We start from the raw sequence: 22,423 nt of genomic DNA on the forward strand, positions 1-22,423 counted from the left end.
CAATTCATCTGTCTTATTGCTATTGCCATCTGTCTTTCGCTGTTGCCTGACTCTGTCTACATCTAATATGCAGAAAGAGGAGTTTGGATTTACTGTAACCAATTTGATGAGTTTGATTAATCCAGAACCATTAAACCTTTTTCTGTGCTCTTTTAGCTCACTGTATATCCCAAACCTAGCCAACAGACCACACAGCAGAATGATTAGATGGCAAGAGTTACTAGATCACTTATTATTTTCACATTGTTTATAATTTAAATAATAAGCATAATCCAAAGAGTATCTTAAAACATATCACTGTGTAAATTTTAAATTTAAATACATGTTTGCCTTTGAGGTGTAAAACAATTAGCCTAAAATATGCAGGAGTGGAATTAGGATATTTGTTTAGGTTACCACTTGCCTAATTATCTAAGCCTATGGGCCGAGGCCTTCCTTGGGGAAACCAGTGAAATGCATGCCAGTATAAAACTGTGTTCATTGGAAACTGCTTGCAAGAAGGAGGAAGGATGCTTACATTAGATAGCAAGAGGCTACAAATTAAGCAAATGCTTGCTTCTTTTCTTGTCAGCATAGAAACCTGATACAGTGGACCCTCAAGTTACGTACCACTCTGGATATGTAACTTTCGGGTTGCGAACACGGCAAACCTGGAAGTGTGTACTTCCGGGTTTTGCCACACACACATGTGCAGAAGTGCTCTGCGCACCGCACACATGTGCAGAAGCGCTTTATTGTGCTGCATGCATGCGCAGAAGCAGCACTTCGAGTTACAAACTTTTCAGGTTAAGTACGGATCCCCAGAACAAATTTAATTCGTATCCAGAGGGTCCACTCTGCACATAGTCAGATAATTGACCCAGTATTGTTTCGTATACTCTCCATTGACTGGCAGTGGCTCTTGGGGATTTTGGACAGGGGACATTCCAAGTCCTAACTGGAGATGCGGAGAATTGAACCTGGGATCTTCTGCATACCAAGCAGATGTGCCATCATTGAGCTACTGCCATTCACCTTAGTTCTTACTTATTTATGTCTCCCTCAACCACCTTTGTATCTTTATGAAGGTAACTTCTCATACTGTGTAGATAACTTTGGGACAAAGTTGATTCTTCGTGAGGGGAAGTGGCACTGTGGGTTCCTTAGGACAATTGGATAACTGGGGTGGGGAGAAATATTTCTATATCTATGCTTATTTAATATTTCAGCAGATATATTCTGTCTCTATTTCAAATGGAAATTTGATGACTCCACTGACATCCACATGTGTCTCAAGAATAGTGATATCATAAGAGTTTGTTGAGAACATGAACATGAATATGAACAGCTTATAGTGTTCAGATGTATTAGGAAGCAAGTGGCTTCTTCATTGACTCAGAAAGTACAACGAGACTCTGGATATGTGCCTACAAACTAGCATTCAATCTACATCTCAAGTGCATGCACAAAAGTATGTTGCCTAGAAAAGCCTAGGATTTTCCAGAGAAGCTTCCAAGCTTTAAGGAGGAAAAATCTATGCAGTCCTGAGCTTGCCTATCCCAAACATGAAGAAGCTCCAAAATCCTAATAGATTGGAGTTTTGGAGATACAATGGATACAAATGGACCAGCATTGGGCACAGACCTTTTTTTCTTTTAATACAAATCCCTCTGAGAACAAAGGGATATCATCTAGTCCCATTGCTCCCAGAGTGACTTTTCTATGCTATTAAAAGTGCAGCAAGAAGACCTACACACTAGCTACTCCAGTTTGTGAGCAGTTAGATGATCTCCAAAGGTTTGTAAAAGGGGAACAAATAAAACAGACGGATACAACACTGGAGCAATTGGATCTCTTCATATTGGGACTTCAAATTCTAAACCAGGCTGAAGTTGCACATTAAAAAATTGTTTATTAGGAAGAATTCACGCTAACATACTAATAAATTGCCATGAGGATTCTTTTTAAAAATCACAACTTGCTGGAAAATGTGGAGAACTGAATTTAAGATTAGAAGAACAAAAAATTGAGAGGATAAAAAATTGACAGATCCTTCTATCCCTACATGTGACTCTGCTTTGGGAGTTCTGTGGATTCCTCTTCTATCCCTACCCTTTAAAAATGTGTGATTGAAGTAAGTGCTCTTGGAAAATAATAAACTGTGATAAAAAGCTAGCCTAGTAAGTTAAATCAGAAAGATCCCCGATCTCTCCATTGCTTACCTCTCAAGCTTTGTGTGTTTACCCAATCCGCTTAGTATCTTATTCAGCAAGTGGGGAATGGCCAAGTGTCACCCCCCCACTACATAAATATTTTCAACACAACAACCATAATGTCTTTGTAATATGTGAGCAACAGGGGTGGGGAAAACCAATGAGAACAGATGGAGCTTTGTTTGTTGTTTAGCTGCAGAATTCCACTTTCAAAATACTCCTCTGGAATAAAAAGTTCCAATTACACATATACATCTATCGCTAATTTGGACTCTAGACAAAATCCTTGAATTTATGGAGCAACAATTTATTTTAGAAAGTGAATCTTAAGAGATGAATAAATATTTATCTTTTCTCACAGAGTTTTCTGTTTGTGTAAATGTCACATTTATTTTCGCATGCATTCAGTTCTAGTCGAATAATAGTTAGTAGGAATGCGAAAGGAACTGTTGTCTTAATTTCGGGTGCATTCACACTTGCATGCACTTTTTAAGCCTCCAGTTTTAAATTAAGGTGCAAAAAAGATCAGAAGCACAAAATGTGCCAGACTTTCAAGCTATTTAAAAAAGTTCCACTGCAGTAATGAATAATGTTAATTGTGAGTGCTGCAAGTAACTAATTTAATCTTGATATACTCTTGATATTATGAACATTAGGACATGTGTCTCTCTCTGTACCTCTCTATTAATAGACCAATGTCTCTATTATTAATAGCCTAATAGTGCAGAAGTAGCAGCAACAGCTGGGTCTGGTGATTGTGTTTGTGTGCGAGAGAGAGTGTGCGGGTGGCGCTGTAGCCTAAACCACTGAGCCTAGGGCTTGCTGATCAGAAGGTTGGCAGTTTGAATCCCTGCGACGGGGTGAGCTCCCGTTGCTCGGTCCCAGCTCCTGCTTACCTAGCAGTTTGAAAGCACATCAAAGTGCAAGTAGATAAATAGGTGCCACTCCGGCGGGAAGGTAAACAGCATTTCTGTTCGCTGCTCTGGTTTCACCAGTAGCAGCTTAGTCATGCTGGCCACATGACCCAGAAGCTGTCTGTGGACAAACGTCGGCTCCCTCAGCCAGTAAAGCGAGATTAGAGCCACAACCCCAGAGTCGTTCGCGACTGGACTTAACTGCCAGGGGTCCTTTACCTTTACCTTTTTTTAAGAGAGTGATAGAAAGTTAGAATTGTTGCATCTTAAATCAATGCATGGCCAAAACATCTATCGTGAAACAGCCTCCATTTGTGCTCTATGCAAATGAAATGTGCTCAGAAGTGAAATTAATTGTCATTATACAAAGATGAAGAGTCAGATGGGGAAATGGGACGTCCTTAAACATAAGAAGAGCCTTGCTGAAACAGACTTCTGTTCCATTTGGTTCAGATTCTTTTCCCACAGTGGCCAGCCAGGTGCTTATGGCAAACCCACCAGCAGAACAAAGAAGCTCAACAGCACTTCCTGGTCATCTTCCCCAGCAGCAAATATTCAGAGATCTACTGCCTCCAGTGGTGGTGGCGGCACTCTACAGTCATTAGTGACAGAGAAGAAATCCATTTTAAATGGATCTCTACATGGAATTTAGTAGTTTGGACACAACTGAACTTTCCCCACAGTGGACTACCTCTTGTATCAAGTGCGAACTTACATTCAAGCCATTCCTGTGTTCACCTTTTTAATAATAATAATAATAATAAAAAGCCTGACTAATTAATTTAATCTAATTCCCCTTTAAAATGGCCCAGCCTCTTGCACTGCCTTGGCATCGGTGAGGAGACTACAGTTGAAACAAGTATCTATGAAAATCCTCTGTGTGAAGGTGATTCACTCACATCAGAGCAGGATAAATCCTATGTTCTTGTTGTTTTAAGGAAATACTGTATATTAAACTGGAATAATGAAACACTTTTAGCAGTCATTGATGCCTTGTCTGAGCAGATCCTTTAGAAATGTTTTTAAATCTGAGCAGTAAGTAAATTATAATGCTATGAATCCAAATGCAGCTCCTATGCACAGCCCTACTAGGTGTTGTAAACAAAGAATAGCATTAGAATACAAATCAGATCAAATGAATTGTTCTTTCCTGTTTAACTGGCAATCAAAGAAGCAACCTCTGTGGATGATCTGAAATGAAAACACTTTCTTCAAAGTAAAGAGTCTGCGAATATACTGTGTACTCACTCAGTAGTCACTAATGTGTGCTATACACACAGATGCACAACATTTAACTCAGACACTTCTTATTTAAGTAGGCTTATGCCGTTGACAGAGCTGGCAGCGGTGGAGTACTTGACACTTCTTTTTTTCTTTTTGTAAAGCAAGAATAGCAGCTCCATATTCTCTATAATCTCAGTAGCCTTACTCAAGCTATGTGCAAAGCAAAATCTCCTCCTTGACTTACCTTTTAATCAAAAGGGTTTAAATGAAATGCCACGTGCTTGTACAATTAAAATTATATGCATATAGATAAATAATACACCTTACATCGTTTGCACTACCCCAAAATAAAAACATTCGTAGGATCAGTGGTCACATTATTGGTGTTCAACCCGTGCACTGCCACTGCTTCAGGAATGTTAGTCGTGTAGTCAGTTAACACAAGGATATACATATGCCTAGCTACTGTTTGTTGCTGTTGTTTTTACCAGAGCCACTAGGTCAAAGGTTCCCATACCACCAACAAGGAAAGTAACTGTCCTGCAAGTTAATCTATTAGCTACATTAACCAAGACTGCTAAAAAAACACCAGGGGTTTAATATTGTAAATTGGTCATTGAGAGACTGCAAATGGGTCTTTGGCAGCAGTATTTTTTTTATTGGCTCCACCCCCACTTGCAAAAAGGGGGAAATCTGGATTAAGTAGGGACAAAATACAAAGTGACATTTTGAGGACAACAATGTAATGTGGACCCTACAAACAAACTTGCATGCAAGAGAAGTATTGACACCCTGAAACTCCAGACCAGAAAGGCAATAGTGAAACCTTGACCAGTAAAACTGAGACAATACTATGTGCTTTCAAAGGTCTGGAATCTGGCTACAGGGTTGAAAGGAGCAATTGGGGGGGGGGGAGAAAAATTCAAGGTTTTCTGAGAGGGGGAGGACTTATTCTTGTGCAGCGGGGTGTTTCCCCTTCCTCCTCATCAGTGCGTCTTCTAAATATGTTCTGCAGTCTTCCCCAACCTTCTGGAACAGGTTTGTGGTGGGAGAGGTAGAAGGGAGAAAGTTCCACTGTGCAAGTGGAAGTTATTCCGCTCATGCCTGAATACCACCCAAATGTTTCATGTTTCACTGGAAGTGTTAACTAATGCAGAAAATATAGGGTGCTTATTTATTTCTGTATTTATTTTATTTATATAATTCCCTTTATCTAAAGATCCCAGGGTGGTGTACAACATTAATAAACATATTTTACAGAGCATAATAATAAAGCATAATACAAAACATAATAATAGACAGCATAATAATAAAATAATCATTAAAACATCCTCCATCACACATTTAACAGGTCAAATATTATTTAATGGCTGAAGGCCTGGGTAAAGAGCATTGCTCAGAGCACCTGAATGGTCAGTGTGTTAATTTTGCATGAATCGAAACTTTAATTGGATTGTTACATACTGTACTTTTAAAATTTCATTGCCATTTGATCACACTGTTTACCATTTTTTCTTCAGCTGTGTTTGTGGTGTGTGTGTGTGTGTGTGTGTGTGTGTGTGTGTGTGTGTGCATGTTTGTACAGAGATATGTTCCATCCAAGAATAACACTTCTTGCATCTGTTAAAGTGAAGTCTAGTCCACGAAAGCTTACACTACAATAATTATGCTGATCTTTTCATTGTTTTGAGTGAATACCTATCTAACTGTGGAAGTCCTTATGGATACAAAACATAACATGTGTATATGTACTTGAGTTCCTTTTGCAGCTGAGAGGAACAGGTGCTGTGCATCTGGAGGTTCTGCTGCACGAATTGCATCTAGGCCAAATGTAGCTACTTACGTTTCAGGCACTGCCAGGCTGCCAAAGGTGATAAATTAAATTCTCCTTAGGGGTCCAGAAATGAATTGACGGATTGGTCTACAGTCATAAGCTGGGTCAATGAGGATATTTACTGCGTGGTTGAGAGCTTCCACCTCGTTGGTTCATGGACTATGGTAATGTGAAGATTACTCCATATGCTAAATTCATTCTGTGCAAAAGGGTCAGTGTTAATCCTTCTGGCAAGTGATTTCCATGCTTGTATAGGAGCTTTCATAGTGAGAACATTTTAAGTAGGCAGATTATAGAAGCACTTATTCTTCTAAAGGGAATGGTTAGTCATCTTCTTGTTTGTGTTAAACCTGCCCAGACCATTTTTGAGTGCTTGCTTACAAAAAAGAACATCCTTAAGATGTTCTAGGCTACAAATCATGTGCTGGCCACAGCTCATGAGAATTATAGTCCAGGATATCTGGAGCTTAACAGCTTAGTTAAGATGAATCTACTAGGGAACTTGCTGCTTCCTCTGCCTCTTCCCTTCCCCTGTGCAGAAGGGCAAGAAAGATAAAGCTTGGAAGGTGATGGAATGGTATTGATAGACAGTTTCTTTCACCCACTTGGAACCAGGCCTGAAACTACATGTTAGGAAAATGCCAGGGAACTGTGTCTTTCCCTCCGAAGTGCCCCTCAGGATGATTCATCACTCTTCTGTCCCGAGTCGCTACTGAGACATATATCCAAAGATACATGCACACACAAACATAGCTAAGTTCAAAGGAGAAGCTGGACTTGAGGTGTAGAATACTAAGCTAATTTATTATGTACAAGATCAAGTGTTACAGAACAAAGAAATCATGGCTCCTCTCTCCTTCTTGTCCGAGAGAGAACGGAAAATGCAAAAGCATAACATAACGGAACAGTGTAACTGAACTTCCGTTCTCATGACTCCCAACAGTGTGGAATGTCAACACAGACATGTGATGAAAACAATCACACATCAGCAGTGGGAAGGAATGAAATCCCAACAGTCCAAAGGATCATCAGTAGGGGGAAATATTCCACATGTCTATGGAATTGCTCTGAAATGAAGTTCTAGTGCAAAAAATGGAGGCCTTCCATTTATCTATTGCAAAAAAATAAAGAACTTCCATTTATCTGGATCAGTGTACCCAACCCAGTGTTTTTAAGCTATTGTTTTAAGTAGAACCCTTTAATTAATTGAATCAGCTAATCAGATGAGGATAGGTGGGTGGCTTGAACACAGTACTGAGTAAAAAGGAACAAATATACCTAAAGCAAATTGTATTTAGATTAATATGTGGCATTTTATTCTGATGTTTAATGCCACATATGAATTTGAAAACCTGGACCAGCCTAAAGAAAGACATCTGCTGGGAGATGCCACTGCAAAGTGTTTAATACACGAACATACATATAATTTCCATCACCTAAAGCTATTTTGGCATCATTGTGATGGCCTACTGTACTTTTGCAAATTACTTTGTCTTTCTTGCAGCTTCACCATTCTTCTTGTCAATTGCATGTCACTGATAATGTCACTTTTAGCAGTGATGCTGCAAATGCTTAGAATTTCTGATAATTTCACAAGGCACTGCCCTTTAGATAAAGGAGGAAGGAGAGTGTGTGGTTCTTTTTACCTTTGTACAAGTTCCCTAGTGTATGATTTCCTTGAAAATGGTCCTTTTGTGTTAAATACAAGGGCATTTGCCCAGGGAGGGAACTGTGCACTAACATTAGGGAAGCAGAAAATGATTCTGCATCTTGCAATAATAAGGGTGGGGTTGAATTTTTACGTGTGTGTTATTTAGTTATTTTAAAGCTTCCTTCAGAAATGTACCTACTGGAATTTTCTAAAGGTTACAGTGGCAATATCTGCCTTATTGCGCTTGCTGCATTGCCTTTCCATTATGCATCAGAAATGATCTACTGTATCCTGTTATATTCTGTTCATACACTACTTTCCATCCAATACTGGCTCCCAAAGTAGCTTACATTTTTTTAAACAACAACAACAAAACTACGGATATATTGTTATGTATGGGGTAGTTAATGACACAGCCCCACATTATTTTATTGTGAGGGAGGGACAGAAAGATAATGCAACCAATGAAATTAGAAGCTGAACGAACTGATGATGCCAACCCATAAAATTTCATCACAGTTCTTTGGTTCTGCACATCATCTAAGAATACTTAACTTTCAACTTGTGGTTGGTCTTTCTAGAGGGTTAAATGAATAATACCCCCTGCTTGTGTTTAATAAATTTTCTGTTTGCTTTTTCTAGAAGGTGGTACTTAAGAGATCAAATTATATGTCTTGAATTGTCTATAGTTCCTTGGGTTATTTACCATGATTCACTCAAAATAACCATTTCTAGATTATCAGTTTCCAGCTAAGGCATACTCAAAGTACACCTATTAAAATCAATGTGCTTATTTTAACCATGTCTATTTTGAGCACGATTTAGCTGGATACAACCAAACAGCTTCTATCATGTTTGTTATCATATTTATTTCTCTCCAAATGTGCTTAATATTTCATTCATCCATCCTTCATTTATCCTGCATTTTCTCAAAGGATCCCAGGGCAGAATACATAACTCTCCACTCTCTCACAATAACCCAGTAAAATAGGTTAGACTGAAAAATAATGAATGGCCAGAGATCACCCTCTGAACTTCATAGCTGAGTGGAGATTTGAACTGAAAGTCTTTGTGGTCAAAGTCCAACACTCTATCCACTTTACTATAGATTAGTTTCCTGATATGATGCAGATGAAGCTAATTTAGCATAATGGCCTATTACAGCCAACTACTGGTGTTTCATTTTAAATATAAATTATTTGTATACTAAGGACCAGGAACAATTCTCACTAGCAGACTTTTTCCAATGTTCATGGTTTTAGGATCCAAGACAAAGTCCAATATCATATAAAGTATTAATAAAATATGCATGGTTATATTAGCCTAATAAGGCAACTCTGAAGGCTTTTGTTTCCGTATGTTTTAGAGGGTAACCTATGTGATATAAAATACTATCATACATTTAAACACTGAGCATAGGAGGTTACCTTGTAGCAAGTTATATCATTAGTCTATCTAACTCAGGAATGTCAATTTGAGAAGACTCTTTGACCAGGTGCCTCTCATTGCTAGCCAGCTCATGGTTTGCTTGACCTTGGGCCCTGGTTCCCTGCCCTACTTCACACTGTACAGTGGAGAGATGGTGGGGAAACAGTCTCCCTCTCAGCTCATCTTCTTGGTGGGTGGCAATGGGAGCTTCTCCCTGTTCTAAAGGGCAAGTCTGGGTTTGAGCCAGGGTGTTGCTGCCCAGACACTGAGAGCAAGGCTTTTGTCATTTCCTTGTTTTCTGCAAAAATTCAGCCCTCGGGTGTTTAGATCATTGTTGCAGATCCTTCTGTACTATTAATAAAATTGTGACCAATTCTTTTGCTGAGTCTACATTCTGAGGTGTGCAGGCAAAGGCCAGTACCACTTCAGAGAGAATGTCTGTAACCCATTTTAATTGCTCTCCCTTGTAAGAAATACCCCATATACAAAGCGAAGTCATGTTAAAAGAGAATTTCTGTTAAAATGGTAATAATGCATGATGTTATTTTAAACTCCCTTTAGATTAATATGCCGTCAAAGAAAAGAAAATAATGTCTGGTCTTATGTTCAGCTCAATGCTGAAGCCTAGCTAATACTGTATCCCACCCTGTGTCTTAGGAAGTCTTGTTCTGGACTTTCTAATTATCCTCCTCCTTCTTTCCAAATTAATTTCTCTCTTCTGTAAATATGCAATATGTTTAGTTCACTTTTCTTGTATGAGCACAGCTGCATAAACAATGCAGTTGAATGAGTTTTGGAAGTAATCTAAATGTCATGTATAAAAGCTTTTCCTGCGTATGGGCAAGTACCCATCCAACCAGCAGAAACACCAAAGCAGCTAGCATTTTTTAAAATATCAGTTTGAAATGGACCTGATTATCAGCTATGAGACAGAAATAATAGCTTCCCCAAGAAAATACTATATATGAGGTAATTATCCTGATATAGTTACTAAGAGAACCGGTTGAATCAGACCAATAGGTCATATAATCCAGTATACATGCTGCATTGCTCATACTTCTTCTTTTTAATGTGCTTGATGTGGACACTTTTCTTTTGAAGAAAAAGCCACCAACCCAGATTGGGATCTGTGTTAATTTTCTGCCAAATATTTCTTCCTCCCCAACTAGTTGATCCTGAAGGAGGAAAAATAAAAGTCAAAATAAAAGTGGTCAGTTTAAGCAGATTTTTTTAAAAAGGTGTGATTTATGTAATATGTAGCTTGACCTTGAGTTACCACATGTAAGTAACCTGTCTCACTTTGGGCATTTGACCAGTCAGAAAAGATCTGGTCAATTGACCAGTCAACTATTGGTCATGGATTTTTAATGTGTTCATTTTGTTAGAACAGAAATAAGACACTTTCATCATCAACAGGTTTGAGCATATGCTAATTGCAAAAATGCAGGGCAGTTTAGAGTCTCCCTTTTCCTTGCATATCTTTACAATGTCCAAATCAGAAAGTTCAGTTCTGTGACTGATGGGGAGCTTCTGGATTGCAAAGTGGACAATGTCTTGGGTGGGGAGATATAAACATTTGGGAAATTACATAAAATAATACATACATTTTTGTATTCTGTTCTCTTCATTTCTGAACTTTTGAAGATATATTGAACTCTTATATTGAACAACTGCCACTGTTGGAAACAGACATTCCTTTGTTGCACCTAGAATCTTTCCTAGTGACCTAAGATGATGCAGGCTATGCTATAATGAAATTCTTTTTCCAAGTAATGATATACATTGCAATTGTCTGTGACTTTTGTGTGAACATGGTACATGACTGAATCAAATAATGATCACCCGATACTTGGCTCATCTGGCTGCTGTCTGGCTTTGTATCACTTTTTCTTGTCAAAAGATGATATAGTATTGCTTCTGAAAGTATAAATTATTTATTTTAATGAGAGGCAAATGTCATGTTAATGAAGCTGTGACTTCCGAATCCTCCAGTAATAAATTATTCCTTCCAGCGCTTTCCCAAAGACACACAGTCATGTGTGCTGATTATGCATTTAGGGTAAGGACAGCTATTTCCGAACTCTATCTTAGATGTTTGCATTCATGCTGGAATGTTTGTCAAAGTATTTAATAAGTTTCGTGATTTTTCAAGCTGGGAGCCTCTTGTGCATAATGTCTGCACTTAAAAACCCCCACACAAAATAGGCAAGGAGATAAAAAATATAAATTAGCCCACAAATGAAGCTGGAACAAAGCTTGAACAAAATGTGGCATAAGCTTGAATGAAATATGTTCTTGACTATTGGGGAATGGTTACCCACCCCATAAGGTCCTTCAACTCTGTAAATCAACCCTTTCCCTCCTTCTACTCTAGGAGTAGGAAACTGTTCCACTGAAACTAGTTGACACAAATTTCAATTATGTAGATAAGTTGAAGTTATGGGCCAATGATGCACCTTCATGACATTGCCTTCACCAGCTTGGTAGTCTGTATTTCTTGTTTGAATGTTTGTTTGCTATGATGATAGCAAAGCCTGATGCCCTTCCAGGGGTTAGGATAAATGCATATACAGTGGTACCTTGGGTTACATACGCTTCAGGTTACAGACTCTGCTAACCCAGAAATAGAACTTTGCTTCAGGATGAGAACAGAAATTGTGCTCTGGTGGTGCAGCAGCAGCAGGAGGCCCCATTAGCTAAAGTGGTGCTTCAGGTGAAGAACAGTTTCAGGTTAAGAATGGACCTCCAGAACAAATTAAGTTCTTAACCTGAGGTACCGGTGTATCTTTAAAAGGGCAATATGTCATACATGGACTGAAATATGTACATTTGACCTGAAGCAGTGAGCTCAATTAATTTTTATAAATTGTTGTTATAAAACTCAGTTCTTTTATATCAAATGATCATAGATTGGACACAAAGTTCACACAGGCCAGTGGGAGCATTTCTTGAACAGAATTTCACTCATGGGATGAACCTGCTGGTAAAAGGAGGAAGTAGGATTTGGTTACTTCCCCTCCCAGTATGGCCCTCTGCCCCACCTCCCACACTTTTGTGAAGGGTTCCTTAACCCTACAGTGAATTGGCAAGTGGAGATACAGCAAAAGTCACTCCTCACCTGCCTGCAGAACTCCTTTGCTAAATCAAGAATCTTCTATTAATGGAAGGAGCCTTTCCATCTACAGAGGTAGTCAGGCTCCAACCCATAGTATTTCGTAAGGATGTGATGCAGGAATAGGTTTTATTAATCAGATCCCAATCTCCTCATAGACATTAAAGAAATTCATGGCTAATGCATTTATTAAGAGTGATTAACAACAAAAGCTATATAGAAGCTCCACACTGAAAAGAAATATAAGTCTGAATACCGGAGGCAACCTGGGAACACCATGCTCTTCAGGCCCTTCTTGAGAGCTTCCTAAGAGCTTCCATTAGCCACTACTGGGAACAGGTTGATATAACAAATGGACTTTTAGACTGATATGTCAGGACTATAAAATCAGCCCTCTCCCACCATATATTGAATCTATGTTTGACCATTATTAAATTAATATATACAGTGGTGCCCCGCAAGACGAATGCCTCGCAAGACAGAAAACCCGCTAGACGAAAGGGTTTTCCGTTTTTCAATGCGCTTCGCAGGAAGAATTTCCCTATGGGCTTGCTTCGCAAGACGAAAATGTCTTGCAAGTCTTGAGATTTTTTTTCACTCCCCAACCCCTTTTTCTAAGCCGCTAAACCGCTAATAGCCTTTTAGCAGCTAATCCGCTAATCCCTTAAGCCTTTAATAGCTGCTAATAGCCGCTAAACCGCTAATAGCGCTAATCCGCTAAGCCGCTAATAGGGTTGCTTCGCAAGACGAAAAAACCGCTAGACGAAGAGACTCGTGGAACGAATTAATTTCGTCTTGCGAGGCACCACTGTATAATGTTAATACATGAGACTTACTTAAGTCTTGCGGGGGAGCCAGTCTAATTCTTCACTTCTGTGCATGCTTATTTAGGACTGAGTTACCTTGGATTTAGGGTGGTGCAGGCAGTTCCCTTGCATAGGGCACCAAGCTATGAGAAGATCCATTTTGGGCACCAATTTTTGGCCTCGCTCAGGGTACCATATTACCAAAGATTACCAAAGTCTCTTCCTGGACTGAGTCAGTTAATGCAGTATAGCCCAGAATTAGGCTCTAAATCTATATCTAAATCCATATTCGACAGTGCTCATGAGAAACTTCTAGATCATGCACTCACCAGGTCATAAGCGGTATACACTGTCCCAACACTTGGACACTATCATTCCTCTTGCTATGATGCTCTCCATAGTCACTGGGCTATGTATTCAGAGCATAAATACCCTGAAAAATAAACACAGTTATTTAATCTACACAACCTCACTGGGTCAATGCCTGCTGTGGTTTCCTTTGTGCTGCACATATATGCAGCAAAACAGATGCATGACAGGGGTGCCAACTTGAATAAAATATTGGGGGGGGCAGGTAAGCCCAGCCCCACATAATTTATCACAAGACACAGCACATGCACACCATTTGAATGCCATTGCCAGTCAACTCGGGGACGACGACTGGCTCCCTCAAATATTTTATTGTGGGGGCCGAAGGGAACTCGGCCCCTAGGAGTTGGTTCCTATGATGCATGATAATTGTACGTTCATGCAAATTCCTACACGGAATAAACTTCATTTGTATTGTATTGGAAATTTTCTGTGTGTGGTGTCTCTCAAATATCCTTCAGCGTTTTCTTATTTTGAAGCTCATATGCTCTCTTGGATTGTTATGGAAAATGAGACAATGTCATTTAACAGCACATATGCTCAGAAGGAGTTATTTGTAGAAAATACTTCTAGCTTTTTAACAACTCCTACTGAAACATTTAAAAATCATTATTTTTGCTCTGGCAAACAGCTTTAATAACAGACGCCAACATAGTTTTTACAGTTCGAATGCTATAATTTTGCAAGCTTTGCCACCGACAGATTAAAATATTTGCGTTCAGTTTGGTTACCTGTTTAATGCTGTAGTGTAAACACATTGTTAGATATGAGGATGTGAATTGAACAGAAGTGCACTTCAGCAGGCCTGCTACATACAATCTGCCACATTCACATGTTAGCAGCAAATTGATCTCTATGGTTTAAAAAGCTATCATCTAAGCGCAAGGTAAATGCCTTCTGATATGTTGGATAACCTCTAGGTCCCATTCGGCCCTCTCTCCCCCCTCCAGCCCATTACAATTGCTGTGCCCATGAAGATTGTTATTGAGCAGAGTGTACTCTGCTCTCCCCTTCAGCATTTCCATTACTGAGTTGTGTTAAGCAGGTAAAAGTGGGGAAACAATCACAAGTTAGAGCAAAAACAAGCTGGCAGAATGATGGACATTTGAGAAAAGAAGCCACTGGCATATGACAGGGATGCAGGAGTGGGGGGACTATTTAGTGCTCATTTATAGGTGAATCTCTCAAAGTCACACTTCCTGAAACAATATGCAGACCAAAACATAGCTATCCTTCAAAATTAACACGGATCTGAATTTTGTGATGCAGTTGTCCAACCAAATAATGTTTACAAAAATGCCTACTTTAGGGGGAAGTGTACATAAATATGAACATATTATTGAAAGTAACATATACAAATGCATTAGGGAAATTACTTGCAAAAGTATGTAATAATAATAATAATAATAATAATAATAATAATAATAATAATAATATAATATTTATACCCCTCCCATATGGCTGAGTTTCCCCAGCCACTCTGGGTGGCTCCCAATCGAGTGTTAAAAACAATACAGCATTAAATATTAAAAACTTCCCTAAACAGGCCTGCCTTCAGATGTCTTTTAAAAACAGGATAGCTCCTTATTTCCTTGACATCTGATGGGAGGGCGTCCCACAGGGCGGGTGCCACTACCGAGCAGGCCCTCTGCCTGGTTCCCTGTAACTTCACTTCAAGCAGTGAGGGAACCGCCAGAAAGGCCTCGGCACTGGACCTCAGTGTCCGGGCAGAATGATAGGGGTGGAGACGCTCCTTCAGGTAATCAAGACTGCATACGGAAATGTGATTATTAGGAGAAAACACACTAAGCTGCTGATGAATTTTCATGATGAATATTTAAAACACACACACACACACACATTGCTGCAGTAATGTGGAGAATTGAATTAAAGATCAGAAAAATGAGAAACTGAATTAACTAAAACTGACAGATCCCTCCATCTCCAGTGCTAAGCATCTCTTTAATCTTGATGCCTAGAGTCTCTTCCCACCCACCTCTCAGAGTTCTAAAGCAGGACTTGCATGGCTAGGTTCTTTACAGAGGGGATGGAGAATGATTGGCCCTCCAGATTTGTTGTACCACAATTCCAATCATTCCTCATTGCACATGCTGGCTGGGGAGTTCAATAACATTTGGAGGGCCAAAGCTCAGCCATTCCTACTTCAGAGCTTTTAAGTTAAAGCCCTGTATCTCTTCCCTTCTAGGAACTAGCTCTTTGTTTCTGAGTATTGCATGCATTTTAATACATCACAGAAAAAAATAATGGCCAGTCACCCAGAATATTGCTCTTATTAGCCAGTACTGCATACATGCTATGATACGTGTCACCCTGCCACTTATTACATCTAGTGTTAACTAAGATAAATGTTGGCACTCACTGACCAGAAGCAAGTTAATTCTGGCATCTTGTCCAAAATGTATGTCTGATGGTGCTTGAGCTACAGTACAAGGAAGAAATATCTGTATAGGATATTTGCATATAAGTAGACATTCTAAGAGGCTTGAAATAAATTCAGACAATAACAGACTCATCAGACACTGCACTAACGAATAGTTGCTTAGCATGTAGCATAATGACGGCAATATTGAACCTTGTGGATTTGTTAGGTGTCTGAGCTGAGCACATCACTTCAGTGGAGTTCTGGTTCATTAGTCTGATGTAGGTGGAAAGGAATTAAGACCTTATCCAGGGCATCCTAAAGGCAAGGCACCTGTGTTTGCTCCTAATGTCAGGTACAAACCTTTGTAAGTGGAAGCATTCCAAATATCAGTCACCAAGAGCAAGACAGACTTGCCCATTTCCCACTCCACATGCCTACAGCGCAACCATGCTTATCTGTAGTATCCAGGTGCCTACTCACAAATCAATTTAGATGAATGATCTGCTAAATTTCCTTTGCTTTCTTCTCCATCACTGACATGCTTAGTTATAGCACCCCACAGAGTATAATTGTTGGATAACAGAAGAACTATTAAAATGATATTATATTCAAAACCATTTATGAAATAATTGAGTCAGTTGTGAATTAAATTATTGTCAGTTGGATAAAATCAACCGCCCATCTATATTATATCCTTATTAAGAGCACACGAATGGTTGCAGCAATCTTGACTGCTGGTTGGAGTCTGCTAGAGAGACAACATGCATTCCATAAATACACCATAGGTGAACTAGTTTAGCCGTTTGTCCTAGGAAGACCCTAAGCTGGTTCACCCCACAGCTGTCAGTTAGCTCAGATCCTAAAAAGGTGCATTATATAAAAGATGTTTTCCATGCTGACACAAATGGATTTTTGGTGGGAGGATAAAACATTTCAACATTGCAAATATATATGTGTGTCATTCATTCCTTTAGATAGTTATTAAATCTGACTCAAATTCTAAGGAGTATTCCATAACTTTGCTGTAACTAAGCATTTAAATCAATCATTTATATTCTTGAAAGCTAGAAGAAAGTCAAAACCAACTTATATATCTGAAATGGATTCTGTTTCAAAGCTGTTCTTTTTGCCAAGAGGGCATCTTAGAGCCTAAAGTTGTCCCAGTTTGTACAACTGTCTGTTTACATAATCTGAAACACTGTTTTGATTCTGTGTACTTAACCTAAACAGGTCCAACTACATCCCACCATTACAAAGTTTGAAGTCTTAAAAGTTAATAAAATGGGAACTGTCTGTCCAAACTTTCTGAAAGCTGCATGAATTATCTACATGTTGGAGATGATAGACAGCCACATTTCAGACAGTTGCATTGCAAAATTTCTAACATGCAGTAGTTCAAAGGATTTCCTTGTGGGGGCAAAATTTGGCTGTTTATAAAGGTGACTATAGACATGTTTGTGGCTGGAGCACCTTTGTGTGTGTGCACATTAGAGAGGCTGTTGAGGTTACGGGAAATTGCTGGAGAGAAGACTGTAACTACCTTAATATGGCATGTGATTTTTTCAGGCAACAATATACTTCATAAGATGGAGATGTTGCTCTAACAAGCCAGAATAAAATGACCAAGTAGGTGTTTGTATCATTTTGACAGGGATTATTTTGTGGATAATAACAGACAAAAATACAATCCCACAATATTCTAAATAGGGGCGGAGGAAAGGGGTGCGGTGGGGGTGGTGCGCCCCGGGTGTCACCACTGAAGAGGGTGACAAAATGCCGGGTGGCACTCACCGTGGGGCCTGCAGCACACCCGAGCCTCGCGTCTCTTCTGGGAGTGATGCAGTGGCTTGGGCACCCACAGGCTCCACGCTGGCCCAAACGGTCTGCCTGCCACCTGCCCCTCAGTGGAGTTCGTAACCCAAGGTGTTTGTAACCCGAGGTACCACTGTACTACTAAAGTATGTAAATCTTGTAAATCACCTGAAGTGTCAGTCAGTGAGGAATTTAGGGGTACTCTCCAGATGCATATACAGTGTTACCTCAGGTTACAGACGCTTCAGGTTACAGACTCCGCTAACCCAGAAATAGTACCTCGGGTTAAGAACTTTGCTTCAGGATGAGAACAGAAATTGTGCAGCGACGCCGCAGCAGCAGCAGCGGGAGGCCCCATTAGCTAAAGTGGTGTTTCAAGTTAAGAACAGTTTCAGGTTAAGAACGGACCTCCAGAATGAATTAAGTTCTTAATCCGAGGTACCACTTTACAGTGGTACTGTACTTGACCACCTTAGCTACAAATCTGCAAACTTTCTGCTAGCTGTTTATTATTCATATACTGTATATGTAGCAAATGTAACAAATTCTGCAAACTTTCTGCTAGCTGTTTATTATTCATATACTGTATATGTAGCAAATTTAGCACACACAGTCCTTGGCTGTGTGTTTCATTAATCTTGAAAATTAGTGCTATGGATTCACTAAAACAAAAAAAATTTAAAAAATCCAATTTTAGAATCAGGGAAATGGAAAGTTAAGAGATGTTGATTTTCCCAGCTGGACAATCTTTCTAAGTCTGGGAGGCAAAAAATAAGAAATAGAAACAGAAAATAAGTAATCAGCTTTTAATAAACATGTTCTTTCATTGAGATATATAGGTATGGAACAACAATTTGTTTCAGTAACTTGTTTCCAAGATACATGTAGATGGATGGTGTCAGACAAGGGTTTAGGAAACTGAGCTCAACTTTTTCCATAGATATGCTTGGGTCTTGGGATACTGGCTTGGGGCTTGACTAAACTCCTCATTATTGCACGGATATCTGTGGATTAGATTATGCCTAACTGCTCAGTATTCAAGTGCTAAATAATGATTACAGATATCATTGGTTCAATAGGCCAATTCAGCAAGTTTGAAAACTGACCAGATCAGACCTGCTTCACTTTCATAGGCTCTTCAGATGCTGTTGGACTACAACACCCATCATCACTGCCTTTGGCTGTGCTTTCTGGGCCCAATGGGAGTTGGAACTCATCAACATCTGGGGGCCACCTGAGTTTCTAAAGCATGAATATGACCTTTAGGAAACATATAGGACTTTTATTCTCAAAATAGATTTTGCTTTCATTGAACCCTATAGTGCACATTTCAAATTAAATTAACTCATGCACATCAGCAGAGTCTCTGTTGCCCCCCCCCCACCAAAGTGGAGACATACGTGGACACAGAATCATAGTCTATTTATTTGAAAGAAACTCTGGACTCAGAGAAGGTCAGGTGTTGATATTAATGGATCTCACTTAGTCATGGTCATTCATTTTAATGGGTCTACTCTGAGTAAAGCTTAGTTGACTACCACCCTGTTTTCTACTTGTTATTGTAAACGTTGGACCCCACCACCCCTCTTTCTCTGTGCAAAAACTATTCCACCTTGCCAAACAATATTTCTATCGACATCAGATGAGAAGAAGCATAAAGAGCCAGCAATGCCGTTGGCACTGTGCAATTCTGTATAAATGGATGGCAGTCGGAAACAAAACCTTTCCCTTTCTCAGAAAGGCTACTGGATTGCCGATGAGTCCCCCTGCTTGGAATGTTTCATTTCAGAGACGAGATCAAGGGGCTGATTTGTAACTTAGCCAGTTTGCACGAGCGCGTGCGTTTGTGCGTGTCCGCAGAAGTCACACGCCAAAGCATAATAACTTAACAGTTGATGCTCAAGGCAAATCTCCCCTCTCTCCTCTCCCGCCTGCTCCTCTTCCCCACCTTTTCCTTTCGTTCCCCATCAAAGCGCTCGATCCACCCTTGGAGCGAACGCCCTGCCCTGCCCTGCCTGCTACCCCAAGGTGACGGATTCAGCCGCGCGATTGGAGGCGGCATTCTTCTTCAGAAGTCGTGCAAAAACCGGGAAGTGAGAAAGGCGGAGGGGTAGGGGAAAGAGGCGCGCTCTACAGCAGCCAGGTAGGCAGCAGCAGCAGCAGCAGCAGCGTCCCCTATGCCCGGGATTCCGAATGGTCCGCTCCAGCTGAGGAGGGAAAGCGAATGTGCCGTCTGAGGGAGCCGCGCTGTGCTCCTTTCCCCCTGCGTTCTCGCTGTGGCGCCGGGCTGCGGGATCCAGCTGCTGCTGCTGCGAGGGAAAGAGAGGGCGAGCGGGGGAGAAGGCGAGCGCGCGCGCGCCCTGGGCTGCTGTTCTCCTCCCTTCTTCCACCTGCCCTTAGGGAAGCACTTCGGACTCTGGGACCACCGGTGCCACAGCCACTCGCCGCTGCCACTGGACCTCCTCCTCCTCCTGCTGCTGCTTTTGAGGGGCGGGGGGGCACACTGTAGGAATGCCCGACCGTGCCGGTGAGGGGAGCCAACCCGCGTCCCAGGTGGCTGCCGCTTTGGGGCTGTCGCGCGCTCATTAGCCGCGCCCCCCCCCCCCGCGCCCTGGCTTTGGAGCTGGCCGCTCCGGTCCTCTTTTTGGGGGCGCGCTTTTTCTCTCTCGCTTCCCTCAGTTCGGCTTGGGCTTGAGGGGGTTGGAATTGCGGTAGCCGGAGGAGGACGAGGCAGGCGGCTGCTTCCCGCGCTGCCCGGTGGGGGTTTCTCCGCCGCCGCGTCCCTCCGCCGGCTTTCTTTCTTTCTTCTTCTTCTTCTCCTTCATCTTCCGCGTCATCTGCTGCTTCGCTCGCGCCGCGGGAAGAGAGCGGGCAGCTTTTGTCATGCCAGCGGGGCCGAGGGAAGCGGCTCTCGGACTGCAGGACCAGTGAGAGGAAGTGCCCGCGTGTGTCTCCCCCCCCCCACTCCTCCCCGACCATGACAGCCATGAAGGAGCAGCAGCAGGCGCCGCCGAACCCGGGCAGCCGGGGGAGCCAGGCTGCCCAGCAAGACCAGGTAGGACTTGGCAGCAACTCCGCCGCCTCAGCCTGTGTGGGGGGTGTATCTGTGTGTGCTTTCCTGGGGGGCGGGGGGCTTTCGTCCACCATTTCCTGCCCATTGAGGACTAGCATGGCAGCCCAAGTTGTGGCAAATAATTGGGGGGAGGAAGAAGAAACAGAGATGAGAGTCCGCTTGGGCGCGCGAGCATCAGCGTCCAGGAAGGCACAATATGGGGCCAGGTGCTGTTTCTTCTGCTGCCGCCTCTTTCCCTGGAAAAGAAGACTTTCCCACTTGGCGGAGACTGTTGCTTATGCGTGCGGAAAGGATCCTTTCAGCCAGGCTGCAAGTGATGGGGGGGGGGGGGATTGGCGGGCAATGGCTGGGGGAAGGAGGTGATGTGGGTGGGGTGGGAAAGGGAGCCATGGCCTGAGAGGGGAGGAAGGGAACCTGCGTGCATCTCCCTCTTTGGCAGGCAAAGTACTAAAGGGAGCCCTGGAGCCCTGCTTTTAGATGCATCTAATAACAGTACAACCCACTGACCTTTATGGGGCAGAGAAGATTTGGTGGGGGAGGGGAGGGGGCAGTCAAAGGGAAACAGAAGGCTTTTGGCTTCCATGGTGAGAAGGGAAAAGATGCAGAGGTCTGAAGACAAGAGTCCAGTGTTGTGCTCCTCTTTGGAAAAGACTATCGGATGAAGTAATAGGTGTGTGCAAGAGAGAGATGATATGGCTGTACAGGTGCAGAGGGGAGGAGAAGGCACAGCACTAGGAAATTCAGGGAGATGAGGAAGAATGCAGACCATCATATTCAGAGCCTTCTGTTGTCATCCTAAGGAATGTTTGCTGTTCTCCCTTGGTTTTTCTGTCTTTGGTTGTGGGCTTCTTTTTCTCAGCAAGTTGCACTAAACAAAGGCAGCAAATAGAAAATGTGCAGGCTTTTTATAGATGCGTTGTGTTTACATCAATTAATGGCCCTGAGAAGAGGCTGTCAGCTATCAGGTCACTGGTTAATAGTGGCATTCTAGAGAGGAGAAAAGGCTGGCTGGTGTTACCAGAGATGGTGCTGTGCGCTCAGTATAGACACAAGGAATCTGTGAAATTCTCTCTGCTTGTCAGTTACTCTGTTGCCAGAAGCAGGGATGAAAGGAGTGAAATAAACTGGTGTGTGTAGAGAGAGATTTGGGAGTGAGATGCAGAAACTTGTGCCAGCCCAATACCCACAACAAGAAACAGAAGGAAAATGTTATTGATTCTCTAGAGCTCCGTTTGGTGTTTTCATCATTGCTGCTTGTCCTTTGCTCCCGGTTAACACTTGCAAAACTATTCACTGCCATGCTACAGAGATACTGTAGTGGTATTTTTTTTTTTTAAACTAAACAAAGCAATTACAAAGTACTCAGTTGTCAAAACTGTACTTCAAATCATGACTTCTAACATACATATTTATCTCTCTCTCTCCCCCTCCCCCCCTTTTCTGGGATGCTTCATGTTTATATTAGTAAATCTTACTGCTTGGAGCACTAAGATGTCTCTACCATTTTTAAGGTGGAAAGGAGCAATTTGGAGCAATTTGCTTCTGAACTGTAAAGTGTGGTCAAGATGGGAATGTCTGTTTACAGATATATCCTTTCAGTATTCACATATCTTAGGTTTCATTAC

General features: G+C 41.5%; 1 protein-coding gene across 3 annotated transcripts in view; it reads left to right on the forward strand.

Annotated features, from left to right (window-relative positions):
- DPP10 (dipeptidyl peptidase like 10) overlaps positions 1 to 22,423 on the forward strand; it is a 542,405-nt gene that overhangs the window by 303,314 nt on the left and 216,668 nt on the right. Inside the window, exon 1 of one of the 3 annotated variants that reach the window (XM_083408080.1) lies at positions 19,816 to 20,780. The exons of 1 other annotated variant lie outside the window; for it this stretch is intronic. In XM_083408080.1, coding sequence (XP_083264206.1) covers positions 20,703 to 20,780 — 78 coding nt within the window. In that variant the 5' untranslated portion in view covers positions 19,816 to 20,702. Of the gene's footprint in view, positions 1 to 19,815; positions 20,781 to 20,982; positions 21,005 to 22,423 lie in introns of those variants that run through there. One more of the 3 variants, XM_083408082.1, reaches the window with a different exon arrangement.

This window comes from Podarcis tiliguerta, assembly GCF_965153285.1.
Source record: "Podarcis tiliguerta genome assembly, chromosome: 1".
Lineage (NCBI taxonomy): Eukaryota > Metazoa > Chordata > Lepidosauria > Squamata > Lacertidae > Podarcis > Podarcis tiliguerta.